At 59.5% G+C, this 12,529-nt stretch overlaps 2 protein-coding genes across 4 annotated transcripts; one reads left to right on the forward strand and one right to left on the reverse strand.

Moving 5' to 3' along the window:
* The first annotated feature begins 1,283 nt into the window (after positions 1 to 1,283).
* POLR2J (RNA polymerase II subunit J) lies at positions 1,284 to 5,786 on the forward strand. The gene is made up of 4 exons (XM_020868961.2): positions 1,284 to 1,427; positions 2,712 to 2,801; positions 4,716 to 4,890; positions 5,589 to 5,786. The coding sequence occupies exons 1-4, from the start codon at positions 1,375 to 1,377 to the stop codon at positions 5,622 to 5,624; spliced, it is 354 nt and encodes a 117-aa protein (XP_020724620.1). The 5' UTR covers positions 1,284 to 1,374; the 3' UTR covers positions 5,625 to 5,786.
* A 323-nt stretch (positions 5,787 to 6,109) lies between these two features.
* LRWD1 (leucine rich repeats and WD repeat domain containing 1) lies at positions 6,110 to 12,483 on the reverse strand. Of its 3 annotated transcripts, XM_020868943.2 has the most exons (15): positions 12,290 to 12,482; positions 11,560 to 11,794; positions 11,357 to 11,473; positions 10,816 to 10,953; positions 10,477 to 10,581; positions 10,091 to 10,213; positions 9,901 to 10,003; positions 9,605 to 9,714; positions 9,216 to 9,423; positions 8,675 to 8,747; positions 8,444 to 8,584; positions 6,988 to 7,079; positions 6,640 to 6,795; positions 6,454 to 6,566; positions 6,110 to 6,376 (listed from the first exon to the last, which is right to left on the reverse strand). In XM_020868943.2, the coding sequence occupies exons 1-15, from the start codon at positions 12,367 to 12,369 to the stop codon at positions 6,230 to 6,232; spliced, it is 1,941 nt and encodes a 646-aa protein (XP_020724602.1). In that variant the 5' UTR covers positions 12,370 to 12,482; the 3' UTR covers positions 6,110 to 6,229. The 3 variants fall into 3 exon arrangements, with proteins under 3 accessions (XP_020724602.1, XP_070316367.1, XP_020724617.1); XM_070460266.1 differs by lacking the exon at positions 10,816 to 10,953 and having other exon boundaries at positions 12,290 to 12,483; XM_020868958.2 differs by lacking the exon at positions 10,091 to 10,213.
* Positions 12,484 to 12,529: the final 46 nt, after the last annotated feature.

A 12,529-nucleotide genomic window follows, 5' to 3' on the forward strand; every position in this document is an offset into this window, starting at 1 on the left:
TAGGGAGCTGTTACAGCTCCAGTAGTTAATCTGAGACCCTGGCCCCTGTTGCTTTGACTGCTCAGGTAGGACTTTTATTCTAAGCTGTAATCTGCAAAATATCAACCAACCAGAACCGACTCATACCCTTATCCTTTCGAGTTCCTCTCAACTGTGTTGACTCAAAACAAAAATACACAACCCAGAAGTTGGAAGTTATGTTTTTTGTTTTTTTTTTGCTGCGCCACGTGGCTTGTAGGATACTACTTCCCCAACTGGGGATTGAATTGGGCCTCAGCAGTGACAGTGCTAAATCCTGACCACTGGATAGCCATGGAATTCCCAAATGAGTTCTGTTTTATTGGGGATCCTACTGAGGACGATAGCCTGGGAGACAGCCTTTCAGATCGCTGTGAGGAACTGTTCCAAAGAGGTAAAATTACGAGACAGGATATATAGAAGCTTTTTTGTTTTGTTTTGTTTTTGCTGAAAAACATAACACATGTAGTCGAGTATCAGAAGATTACTCCTAATCACAAAAGACACTCAAGGATTTCAGTGCTTTTCCTGGGAAGATGCAAGAATGTTGGCTCACTGAAATGATTTCTAGATATGCATCCTAACTATCTAGGGCCAGCATCCTGTTTTTCTCCATCCTGAACTCTCCTCGGGGCGCACTGTCAGGGGCTGGTAACTTGATAGTGGGCAACTGCTCTTTGTTTACTGAAATGGCAGACATTATTTTTTTTGGTCCCCACCTGTTTACACCTGCTTCCTCCCTAGCCCTCCCTCCCCTAATAAGAAACTCACTAGGCTACAAGCCCACCTGGAAAGTCAGTTGACAACCCGGCCAGGGGTCTTGAGCCCTTCGCGTGGGCACGGGGTTTTTTTCATACACAACAGTCTAGCCCAGGGGAGGTTTCTTCCATCCCTTCTGGTCACACCTGCTTACTACCACAAGGCTTCCTCCTCCATTCAAGAGCCTGTTGCTGTGTACTCCAAGGGCACATTTCCAAAGAGGGATAGAGGGGCAAAGAGAGCGGAGGGAAGTACACCGCAGGCTTCCCGCTTAGCTTAAACGAGGATATCTGAGAACCGAAAGAGCACCCCTCAGCGTTCCCACCCAGCGCCAAAGCGCGCCAGGACCCGCAGGTGAGCGGAGAGGAGCTTCTGGACTCACGCATGCGCAGAGCCACCAGCCTCCCTCTGGCAGGCTTTTCTCACGCCTGCGCAGGATCCTCCAGACCGATAGGGGGCAACGAGCCGATCCTCACACGGGTTTGGCACTGCCGGCGTAATCCGGAAGCAGCCGCTAACCCGGAAGTGGTCGCTTAGTAGGGCTCTGGAGGCGGTGGTGGCTGCTGCAGCGGTTTTGGAGGTGGCCGCGACGCTAGGATGAACGCCCCTCCCGCCTTCGAGTCGTTCTTGCTCTTCGAGGGCGAGAAGAAGTAAGTGGAACCAGCCTGGGTCAGGGGCTGGGGGAGGGTCGCGGGCCCTCGACCGTCTGCGTCCTTAGATTCTGGGGCTTCTCTGCCTGTCCTCTGCCGGGAGACAGAAGCAAGTTTTGCTCAAGTGTCTACTCGCCGAGTGCTCCACACCCGTGTAAGACAGTCCTGGGTGGTGGTGAGCCGCCCCATTTTCTTGACGAGGAAACCAAGGCTCAGAATGATTAAGTAATTCCTCCAAGCGCACAGAAATTGGCCAATCTGTATTCGAACCCAGGGTTTCTGGCTCCACAGTCTTCCCACTCGGCACCGTTATCCTCTTTGCTGCATCCAGAGGACAGTTTGACGGCTGTCAGACTCACACCGGATCTTCATTCGCCGGTGTAAAATCTCCAGTGACTCCTTATTGTCTGCTGGTGAAGAGAAGTGCAGTCCAGTGCTCAGATAGCCTGCGTGGGATGCCCCATTTAAAAACTCTGTGTCTTTGGGCAAGTGACTTAATCTGCCTGAGAACCACTTTCCTCGTCTGGGAAGTGGGCTTATTAGTGTATTAAATCACAGGATTTTCTCTTTGGGGAGGTTAAATTAAGTAATTTATGTGAAGTGCTTAGTCTAGGATTCAGCACAAAGAAGACCATCTTTTTGCTTTGTTTTGCTTTTTCTCCACGCTGCGGTGGCATGGGGAATCTTGCCCAACCAGGGATGGAACCCGCACCCCCTGTTGTGGAAGCGTGGTCTCTTGACCACTGGACTGCCAGGGAAGTCCCCGCAAAAGACCATCTTAAATGCTGGCTTTTCTTTCTCTTAACTGCCTGGTCTTAACTGCAAGGCTCTGCAGTCTAGCCCGTAGCCCCTTGCCAGCCACTTCAGTCTCCCTTGAGAGCAGTGGTTCTCAACCTGGGGGACCACTTTGTCCCGCTAGGGGACTTTGGCAATGTCTGCAGACATTTATGGTTTCTAGTGGGTGAAGGCCAGGGCTACTGCTAATACCCTACAGTGTACCAGACAGCTCCCTACAAAAAAATCTTCTGGCCTAAAATATCAGTGGTGCCAAAGTTGAGAAGCTCTGCTCTGAGAAGAAGGGATAATTCAGAGTTGGTGAGGGTCCCACAGTACCAGGTGTGGCTGGGTTTGGGCTTCTCTGAGTCAGAGAGGTGTGTATGGGATGAAGAGATGGGGCAAGGCTCTCAGGAAGAGGTAGGGCCTAAGCTTGCCTTGGAGGAGAGGGTTTTAGACTCCAGGGAGGAAAGCCCCCGCCCCCAATCTGTTGCCTCTGCCTCTTACTAGGATCACCATTAACAAGGACACCAAAGTGCCCAATGCCTGTTTGTTCACCATCAACAAGGAGGACCACACACTAGGAAACATCATTAAATCGTAAGTTCCAAGTCAGTGGCTTTTGGGGGTTGTGTTTTTTTAACTATTTATTTACTTGGCCACACCGGGTCTTAGTCTCGGCACACAGGATCTTTAGTCGCTGCCTGTGAACTCTTAGTCGGGGCATGTGGACTCCAGCTCCCCAGTCAGGGATCGAACCTGCGCCCCCTATGTGGGGAGCGTGAAGTCTTAGCCACAGGACGACCAAAGAAGTCCGGGGAGTTACGTTTGATGGGCTTTTTGAGAGGCCAAGCATAAGTTCCAGAAGACATTCTCCAGACTCTTTGAGCTCCAGAGCTGGCTGTGGGAATTCACAGATCCCAGTACCTTTTCTTCCAAATGATGGTGACCCCATATCTGGTCTTGCAGCCATTTCTCTGTGTTGGCTCAGTTATCTGACTAAAGAAAGTAAATGCACAGTGAGCCACAGAAAAGGAGGCCCACTTGAGGTTCTGTGCTCACGAGACGCCTTCAGGGTTGGCCGCCCATCCTGTCATATGTAGTGACATCAGTGACACCTGGCATTCCAAGACGTATGTGCCAGAGATTGTCAGTTAGTAGAATAAGGGAAGGAGGTGGGAGAGGGACTCTGTGGTCATCCGGTGTCCTGGTGGTTACCTGACGCCTGGTATTTGCACCAGTGAAGTCTTGGCCCAGTAGGTGGACAGCAGTGGGATTGCCACTCTGGCCCAGGAACTTGTCCTTTCACTACTGAAACATGCTGTCAGTGAAACCAAGCCTTTCCCAGGTATGCATGTTTGAGGCTGTGGACAGGAGGAGCCTGTTTATCCCCTGGTGTGAGTTAGGGGGCAGGGTTGCCCACCTTCTGTCCGGATGACTCCCGCCCAGCCCCACGCCAGGGGTGCACCCAGGTGCACGCAGGTCCTGCTGCGGCCCCCCGCCCGTGTGAGCCCAGTGTCCCCTCCTGTGGCAGGCCGCACCCCTCCCTCGGTGTGCATCCTTTATTTATTTTTGGCTGTGCTGGGTCTTCACTGCTGCTCAGGCTGCTCTCTCGTTGCGGTTTGAGGGCTCCTCACTGCAGTGGCTTCTCTCGTTGCAGAGCATAGGCAGCCCGGGCTTCAGTGGCCGCGCACGTGGGCTCGGGCGCTGTGGCTCCTGGGCCCTGAGCACTGGCTCCATAGTTGTGGCGCATGGGCTTAGTTACCTGCTTACTCGCATGTGTGGTCTTCCTGACCCAGGGATTGAATCCACGTCTCTGGCATTGGCAGGCAGTTCTTTACTGCTGAGCCACCAGGGGAGCTCCCCAGTGCTCACACTTGACAGAGCCTCGCAGGAGGAAGCCTCCCGGGGCCCAGGGCACAGGCTTCACTCCCCACAGCCTCATGGAGCAGGACCCCATGTGCGCGGATGGCAGCTGCCAGCCCGCGTTGCCCAGAGGATTTCCGTTTCTGGTTCATTAAGTGCTCAGAGCCTAGGGCCTTCTTCACCTGCTGCCTTTATTTACTCTGCCAGATGCTCTTTGGGGACTGGGAATGGGGCTTTTTTTTTTTTTTTTTTTTTTCTGGTTTACTGGACGCAGGCTGGATTTTTCCTGTCTTGGGAGGTTTCTCTGGGGCTTTTGCAGGCTCCCGGACATCCCCTGAGGGAAGAGGTGGCTGTTCACTAGGAACGGCTGATGACTCTCTTGCACGTAGGTGTGTGTATGGGAGGAGTCCCCACGGGCTGTGTCGTCTTCAAGTGTCTGTTTAACTCGGAGATTTTTGCAGGGGCTGCAGTGGGGTGTGTGACACCACCACACAACACAGACTCTTCAAGGTCGGGAGTAGCTGCGTGTGCTTTCAGGCCACAAGCCAGCAGGGAGCCCTTTGGTTAGAAGGCCCAAGGGGGCCAGAGCCCCAAGTGCACTCGGCTCAGCACCCTGCCCCCCTCACCGCGCCCATCCCTGTGTCTCAGGCAGCTGCTCAAGGACCCACAGGTGCTGTTTGCTGGCTACAAAGTCCCACACCCCTTGGAGCACAAGATCATCATCCGGGTGCAGACCACGCCGGATTACAGCCCCCAGGAGGCCTTCACCAACGCCATCACCGACCTCATCAGTGAACTGTCCCTGCTGGAAGAGCGCTTCCGGGTGAGGGGCTGTTGAGGGGGTGGGGTCCCCACAGACACCACCCTGTACGCCCTCACCCAGGACGGCCCCTGGGGGGTTGTCTCTGACTTACTGGGGGGTAGGGGATGATGACAGCAGGGACGTCTGCCACAGCATCCAGCAAGTGTGGACTGAGGGTTTACAGAGCTGAGGCCTGGGACCTGCGCTCTGCATCCGGGGGTGGGCCCTCCCCTGGTGCCCCGGCCTCCCTGTGGGAGCGAGGGGCCCGCTGCCTGGGGCTGGCCCTCCAAGCCTCTTCCCTGCGGTGCTGGCCCCCTGTGGTTGGCCTGTCTAGGGTGCAGCTCACTATACCCTGGGGGTTCCATCTTCGAGAAGTCTAAATGGGCGTGGCCACACTTGTTTATTCGGGGGTGTTTAAAGTCTAAACATAATTGAGAGTGGGAAAGAGCCACGGCTTCCTGAGTCACCAGGAGGCACCTCTCCTCCTGGACTCCCTCCTGCCCCAGGCAACAGGACCTGAGCTGTGGGGGAGTCCACATGGGTGGGGCTGGTTCCGGGGCCCCTGAGGCGCCTGCCTAGCACCCAGAATGTTTGGGGCCTGCTTGCTGCTTCTGTTCGGCTCACGGCTGCACTCTGGGAAAGGGCACGGGGGCGGTTTCCTGGCGGCCCTCGGTCAGGGAGCCTGGGGCTGACTCTCCCACACCTTCGCTCCCCTGCAGGTGGCCATCAAGGACAAGCAGGAAGGCATCGAGTAGCTGGCCGCTCCCAGCCCTTCTCCAGGTGGGCGAGAGCGCCTCCTCCGGCTGCAGGCCTCCGTGTAGACTCCAGTGAGCGCCCCCCGCCCCCCGACACGAATGCGTCCTGTATACAGAGAGTCTGTTTTATCTTTCTAATAAAGCGTGGCCAGAAACAACGCAGCTATGGGCTGAGCAGAGATGACCTCACAGCAAACGGACCGTCAGCTCAGTGGAGGTAGTGGACCTGTTCTGACGCCACTTGGGGGCCTCATTTCAGAGTGGTCTGGCCCACAGACCCGATGTGTGTCTTGAGAGGGTGGCAGGAGCTAACTCATTCTGAACAAACCCTGGGAACCTGGGGCTGCCAGACGCTGTCTCAAGCAGAAGGGAACTGAAAACCCATGTGCTTCCAGGAGTCTCTGCTCTGGAAGTCTCAGCTGCAGGGCCAGCCGGCCTGCCTCCCTCAGCACAGGGATGGGGCCCACAGAGATCTCTCTCCAGGCTTCTCTTACAAAGTAACGTTTAATAAAAACAACAACCTCAGATACAAAGACCCCGTCACTACCCCCAAAACTGAATAAGTTAGGCTGTGTCCTTGGGCCCTGTGACAAGGCGGCCCACACTCAGGGCTCGCACCTCCTCCAGATGGCGACGATGTTGGAGTCGGTCAGCGCCGTGAGGTAGGTAAAGGTGGGGTTGGCCACCACTGTGTTCACCATCGTCTTGGTCACCATCTGGCCCAGCGCCTGGGGCTGGGGCCACTTAAGGATCTGGGGGGAAGAGGGAGCTCTGAGCAGCTGCTTCCTGAGCAGGGCCCCCGGACAGCACCGGCCCCCTGCGTGCCTACCTGCGTGGGGGCCTGCACGGCGACTTGCGGCGGGGAGCACTGCGCCAGGAGGGGCCTGACGTCGTAGATCCACACGCTGCCCTGCTCGTCCCCGCAGAGCACAAGCCCCTTGTCTGTCGGGACAGGGATGGAGTCTTAGGTGGGGCAGAACTCAGGGGGCGGTGGGGGGGAAAGGGGGCCACTCACCAGGACAGGTGCTGAGGGAGAAGTAGGCCAGGATGGTGGGCGACCACTGCAGCAGAGCCAGGACCACCACGGCCACCGTGGGCTGGCTGCCCCGGCCCTGCCATGTCTGGCTCCAGCTCCACAGGCAGATGGTGCCCGGGGTGCTCCCCTTGGAGGCTGACGGGAGAAGGAAAAGCTATGCCTGTTGGGGGGGCCCCTTCTCCAGACACTTCCTGGTCCACAGTGAGGGCCCCCTCAGAAGCCCTTGGACCTAAACCCCTGCCCACAGAGAACTCACCACAGAAGGCCTGGCCAGGGCCCAGCGGCGTCCCAAGAAGCCAGACTGTCCCCAGAGCTGGGCTCACTCACCCACGACATCCTCGTTCACGAACGCCAGCCCGTCCACCCTCTGTCCCGATGCCTCAGAGTCCTCGGAGAAGATGAACTCGACTTCACACACCCTGCGGGGCAGCGGAAGATGCTAGTCAGCCTAGAAGGCTGCAGGAAGAGTCACACATCAAAGCTGGGCATTCAGATCCCTGCCGGGCACTTCCTTGGGACCCCTGGTCCATCCAGGCCCTAGAAGGGGGAGCCAGCGGGTGGGGGTGGGGTGGGGGCGCCGCCAGGAAGGGCTCTGAAGCCCGGCCGTGCCTCGGGCTGAATGAGGTGAGCAGTTTGCTGGCCAAGGGGCAGGGGTTTGCTCTTGACGCCGAGGGCAGTGTGCAGAGTGGCGACTGAGTGTGGGGTCACACTGCTTGGAGAGGCTCCCAGCAGAGTCCGAGATCCACAAAAGGCAGCCAAATACCAAGCCCAAGAGGCAGACACATCTGAGATGCAGAGAAGACGTCACAGGACTTGGGGAGGAGGCAGACGTGGGTGGGCAGGGAGGGAGGAGGCAGGGACTGCTACCAACAGCTGGCTGGACCACTGCCCGGTGGCAGCTGGTCTGTGCCGAGATGTCGCTGCAGTTTTCCCCAGCCACCTGCCCTCAAATTCTCCCCAGACTATCCCTGCACTCAGGTTAAAATTCAGTACATCACCAGGGCCCACAGGCCTGGTCTCCCCGGGCCCAGGCAACCTCGCCCTTGCCTTCCCTCCAGTTTTCCAACCTGTGGCCAGACCTCCCTGGTCAGCCAGCTCCCCCTGCCCCTGGCCTTTGCGCTTCCCTCTGTGAGAAGACCCTCCCTCCGTCTGCCCACCTGACCCTTGGGGCTTGTGAAGAACACAGGCCTGAGGACCTGTCCATCTGCCACTGGTCACCTCAGAGTCCCGAGCCTCCCTGCTCCTCTCGAAGCGCCTTATTCGTCGCTGACGTCAATCACGCCTTGTGTGGTTTTAACACCTGTCTCCTCCCCCAGGCTCTGGGACCGTCAAGGGCAGGGCTTCCCTGCCGAGCACTGCCTCCTCCCAGTGTCCAGGAGCCACAAGCCTCAATCTAGTCTTCCCGGGGCCTCGTCCCAGCCCAGACACCATCCCCCTTGCCCTCAGCTAGCCCTGGGGTGTGAGTTACTGTCCCCACTTCGCAGATGAGGAAATCATGCTGGACAAGGGAAAGTCCCACAGCTGGCGAGTGGCAGGACCCGGGCAGTGATGAGGTAATCTCAGCCTGGGGTGCTGCGAGATGTGATCTTTCCTCGAGAGATGAGCAGGAGGTGCGGATGGGCTAGCTCTGCGAAGAGGGCCCTGGAAACTGCCTCGGGGGCTGCCCAGCAGGGGGCATGGTGCAGGCACTGCCCCTGGCAGCTGTGCCTGGGGTCAGAGCCTTGGACCTGCAGCTGCTCGGCTCTGAGGACGGGCTTTCGGGGCACCCCCTGCCCGCACTCACCTCCTCTTCTGGGGCTGGTCCAGCCGCACGTCCCAGCAGCAGCAGCCACTCTCGCAGCCAGCCAGCAGGTAGGCATCCGGGCAGGGGGCAACAGGGCAGAGGCGCAGCGGGGTGGAGGTGGTATCCAGTGTGAGCAGGTGGCTGCCAGCATGTGAGAGAAGGCAGGATGTGAGGCCACAGACTCGGGTGTGCCCACCCCCCATCCCGGGCCATCCTGCCTCGCAGCGTCACCTGGCCTGGAATTCATAGTCCTGGTTGGGTGTCCCAATGTCCCAGAGGATGATGCGCTTGTCGTAGGAGGCCGCTAGCGAGGGGACGGGAAGGAGAGAGGTGGCCCTGAGAAGGCCCCGCTCCCTCCTGTAGGCCGCATCCCGGTGGAGACTGGGTTCCCGAGGCTGGGAGACAGGACTCCCGGGCCCCGTCCTTATCCTGCTTGAACCGAATGTGCCCCACACCAGGCAGCTACGGCTCAGATACCACCTCACCACACCCAGAGAGCTGGGGGTACCCACCCAGATCAGACACCGCCCTGGCTTTGAGAAACCTCCAAGGCCGCAGGGCAGGTTGGGGGAACAAGACAGAACCCGAAGCCAGGTAAGCTGTCCCTGAAGCCTTGCGCTTCCTGCTGCAGTCTGAGCTGACCTTGGCAACTGGTGTGAGGCCTGCCAGCTAGAGGCACTCCGCACCACCCTGGGGAGGAGCCCTGGGGTGCCAGGCTCCAGGACACAGGTACCGGGGGAGCCCTGGGAGGTTTGGGAGGAGAGGGTCTTACTGAAGAGGTGGGTCTCATGGGTGGGGCTGAAGCAGAGGGTGGCGATGGCCTTCTTGTGGCCCCGGATGAGCCCACAGCAGAAGCCGGCCTGCACGTGCAGCAGCCGGACCAGCCCACGCAGGCCCGCGGCTGCCAACACGTTCCAGCGCTTCTTGTGGCCGGCCTGTGTGACCACCGTCAGGGCGGTCCAGGCCACGGAGAAGAACTCCTGGGGCGGGGAGGGGAGCAGTCACCGAGGGGCAGAGCTACCTGGGAACCGCGGGCCAGCACTGAAGACAAAGGCCACCTGGTGAGCCGGTGACAGAGTCTGGCCCCTCGACCTCGGCACTCCTGTCCCCAGCAGCCACGGCTCTGCCCACCACCCTGCAGAGCCAGGTGCTGGCACTTACCTCACCAGGCACCTTGTACTTGTGCAGCACAAGGCCCGTCTGGCAGTCGATCACACACACGGCCTCCCCGCCACATGTGGCCACGGTCTGGGATGTGGCCCCTGCCTGCCCTGTTTGGGAGGTCAATCTGGTGAAAACATTTTCAGTTGTCCATGGCAGTCGCTCCTCCTGACCTTAATGACACTGTAAGCACTCTGTCCCTCCCTGCTCCCCACCCTCCCAGATAGCCCCTACAGGTGGCATTCCCAGGGCCCCTGCCCCGTGGCCCTCGGCTGGCCTGCCCCCCAAGGGTGTACCCTCGTCCCAGGCCGGCTCGAAGGCGCAGGCCCAGAGCTGGGTTTTCAGGTCGCTGGGGCTGTTGTTCTTGCTGTGGCATTGCAGGAAGTGCAGGGGCTCCAGCTGCAGGACAGGGGTGGGGACAGAGGGCGGTCATGGCTGGCCAGCCCTTCTCCCGCCTTGTACCTCCCTGCCACCACGCGGGCTCACCTGGCCACTGTCAGAGCCCACAAGGCTGCCCTCCACCGGGCCCAACGGGGAGGTGCACACCCGCTTCTCGGGGGAGAGGCTGAGTGGGGTGTCACCTGGCCGCCTCAAGGCCACTGGCCTGGCCTGTGGAGGAGGGGGCAGGGGCAGGCTGAGGTGTGGTGACTGGACACCCATCTGCCCGGGGCTTGCCTCCACCCTGTCACAGACTGAACTTCACCCTCCCGGGGTATGGGAGGCAAGGGGTACCAGGGTCAGAGGAAACTCACTCAAGCACAGGAGCCCATCTCCTGGGCACATCTCAAGGACCCCCGCTTCCCTAAGGCCTCCTGAGGCAAGAAGGGCCAAGGCAGGCCCACGGAGCCCGAGAGCCCCACGGAACCACTCACCCTGGGCTCCTGGGTAGCTGTGGCTTTGTGGCGCCCCTCTGGTGTGTCTGCCTCACGCATGTGGGGTCCACCAGAGGCCACCAGCTCCTCAGAGATCATTCGCACCTGGGTGGGAGCAGGCCGTCAGGAAGCTGGGCACAGTCCCGGGGCCTCCAGCCCCTTCCAGACAGCCAGTCAGCTGCAAAAGGTTCTTTCCAGCCCCCAGGGCCACCTTCCCTGACCTGCCCTATTCCCCACGTCCTCTTGTGGTCAGAAACGTCCAGGGCGGCTCAGGCTGTGGGTGCCAGGGAGGAAGGAGCTGGGAGAGCCGCCTGGAAGCACAGCAGCGTGAGGGCATACCCGCCACTGGGTGAATTCGCTGAGGGACAGGGGCCCGTAGCGGATGCTCATGACAGCCGACTCCACAAAGTCTGCCTGGGCCTCTGCCTGCTCCTCTGGGCTCAGTGCGGCCATGAACTTCTTCCAGTGAGCTGCGACCTGGCACAAGAGGGACCAGGTTCAGGCTCAGGCCAGCCCAGCTCTCCTGGATCTTCCATGGCGCCTCTGTCTCTAACGATCAGAGGTGTCGCACTCATCGCCTCTGGGAAGCCTCCAGGAACCACAGCCTTCTCGGCTGCACGCTCCACAAACCCAAGCAAGCCACAGAGAGACACAGCCCCTGAAGGAAAAAGCTGGCCCAATGTAGCATCACCGTGAAAGCGTCTCAACGTCTCCTGCCTGCACAAGAACAAGAGGCCAAGCACCACAGCCAAGCTCAGAGCCCTGGGTCAGGGTAGGGTCTGAGGGCCGCTGCAGCCCCTCTCGGTGTCCTCCAAATACCCCATTCTGCCACTCACTCCTCAAGGCTTCCAAGTACCAGGGACACCTCCTAGCTCCTTACCCTGGTGGTTAGCTCCCGGTTCAGGTTCTCCGCCTTGGAGCGAGTGGTGGAAGCATCCTTGCCGTTGAACTTACGGAGCTCGGGCAGGAGGAAGGTGACTTTCAGGCTGTCACTGACCTGAGGGATGAGGGAAGAGTGGCTCGGGGTTGCGCGCAATCTGTGGCTGAGCCCCAGCCCATCGAGTGCCTGGGGCTGCTGCTTACTGTCAGGAAGGGGTTGCCCTCCAGGCCGAGCTCCTCAAGTTGCCGGAACTGGCAGAGGGGGGTGATGTCGCTCAGCTGGTTGTTGGCGCAGTGGAGGACCTGCAGGTGGGGAAGGCCCAGGTCGGCGGGCAGCGTTTCCAGTTGGTTGTCGGAGAGGTCCAGCTCTTGTAGCTGCTTCAAGCGACTCAGGAGCTTGATGTCCAGGTCCTCTGAGAGCAGATTCAGCCCTGACAGGCTGGGGGGAGGCGCAAACAGGGTGGGCTCAGGGGGCAGGCCCACCGACTTCCACCCCACACCCACGGCAGCCCAGGTGCCTCCGACGGCTTTTCTCTTGATATTTCTTGTTGCCTGTGCAGTTGATCCCCAACATCCCCTCCATTTATAACTACTTTAGAACTTGAAGCAGCTGGCTACCTCCAAGAGGCTTTTTCCTGATCCTCTAGGGGGGGCTCTCTGAGCTCCCCTGTAACTCTCTCAACAGGTTGCTCCATATTCTTTCTGCAAGACTGTCTCCCTAGCAGCCCAGGCCCTCTTCTAGGGCAACGCCGCTCCAGAATCCTCCCCAACCCGCCCCGACCCATCTCATAACGAGAGAACCGCGTTTCGCCCGACTGTTTAAAGACGAGGTGATAACGGGGCCGGGAAGGGAGAGAAAAAGGATCCCAGGCTTGCTTTCCGATTGCCCGTCGACCCAGGCCCCGGTGGCGGGCAGTGTGGCCCCGGCCCTTACTCCAAGCTCCGGATCTTCCCCAGCCGGTCGCTCTTGGGTCGCCCCCGTTGGATCAGCAGCCGCGTCGAGAGGGGGGCCATGGCGAGAAGGCGCGAAAGCGGCGGGCTCCCGCGATGCAGAACGCGTATCCGATGCAGGCGCCAGCGTCTGCCTCAGTCCAGGAGGTGGCGCCGCGCGAATCCGTCCGCGGCGGCGACCACCGGAAGGAAGCGGCCCCGCGAACCTGGCGCCCTGCGCGCG

Source organism: Odocoileus virginianus, chromosome 33 (genome assembly GCF_023699985.2).
Source record: "Odocoileus virginianus isolate 20LAN1187 ecotype Illinois chromosome 33, Ovbor_1.2, whole genome shotgun sequence".
Classification (NCBI taxonomy): domain Eukaryota; kingdom Metazoa; phylum Chordata; class Mammalia; order Artiodactyla; family Cervidae; genus Odocoileus; species Odocoileus virginianus.

What these genes read in the sequence shown, in the direction of transcription:
- LRWD1 (XM_020868943.2), bottom strand. Translation starts at nt 12,369, where the DNA reads ATGGCCCCCCTCTCGACGCGGCTGCTGATCCAACGGGGGCGACCCAAG. An exon ending in ACCGGGAGCTAACCACCAGG is followed by an intron (nt 10,954 to 11,356) that starts GTAAGGAGCTAG and finishes CTCTTGTGCCAG; the next exon opens with GTCGCAGCTCACTGGAAGAA. An exon ending in GCGAATTCACCCAGTGGCGG is followed by an intron (nt 10,582 to 10,815) that starts GTATGCCCTCAC and finishes GCTCCCACCCAG; the next exon opens with GTGCGAATGATCTCTGAGGA.
- POLR2J (XM_020868961.2), top strand. Translation starts at nt 1,375, where the DNA reads ATGAACGCCCCTCCCGCCTTCGAGTCGTTCTTGCTCTTCGAGGGCGAG. An exon ending in CTAGGAAACATCATTAAATC is followed by an intron (nt 2,802 to 4,715) that starts GTAAGTTCCAAG and finishes CCTGTGTCTCAG; the next exon opens with GCAGCTGCTCAAGGACCCAC. An exon ending in TGCTGGAAGAGCGCTTCCGG is followed by an intron (nt 4,891 to 5,588) that starts GTGAGGGGCTGT and finishes GCTCCCCTGCAG; the next exon opens with GTGGCCATCAAGGACAAGCA.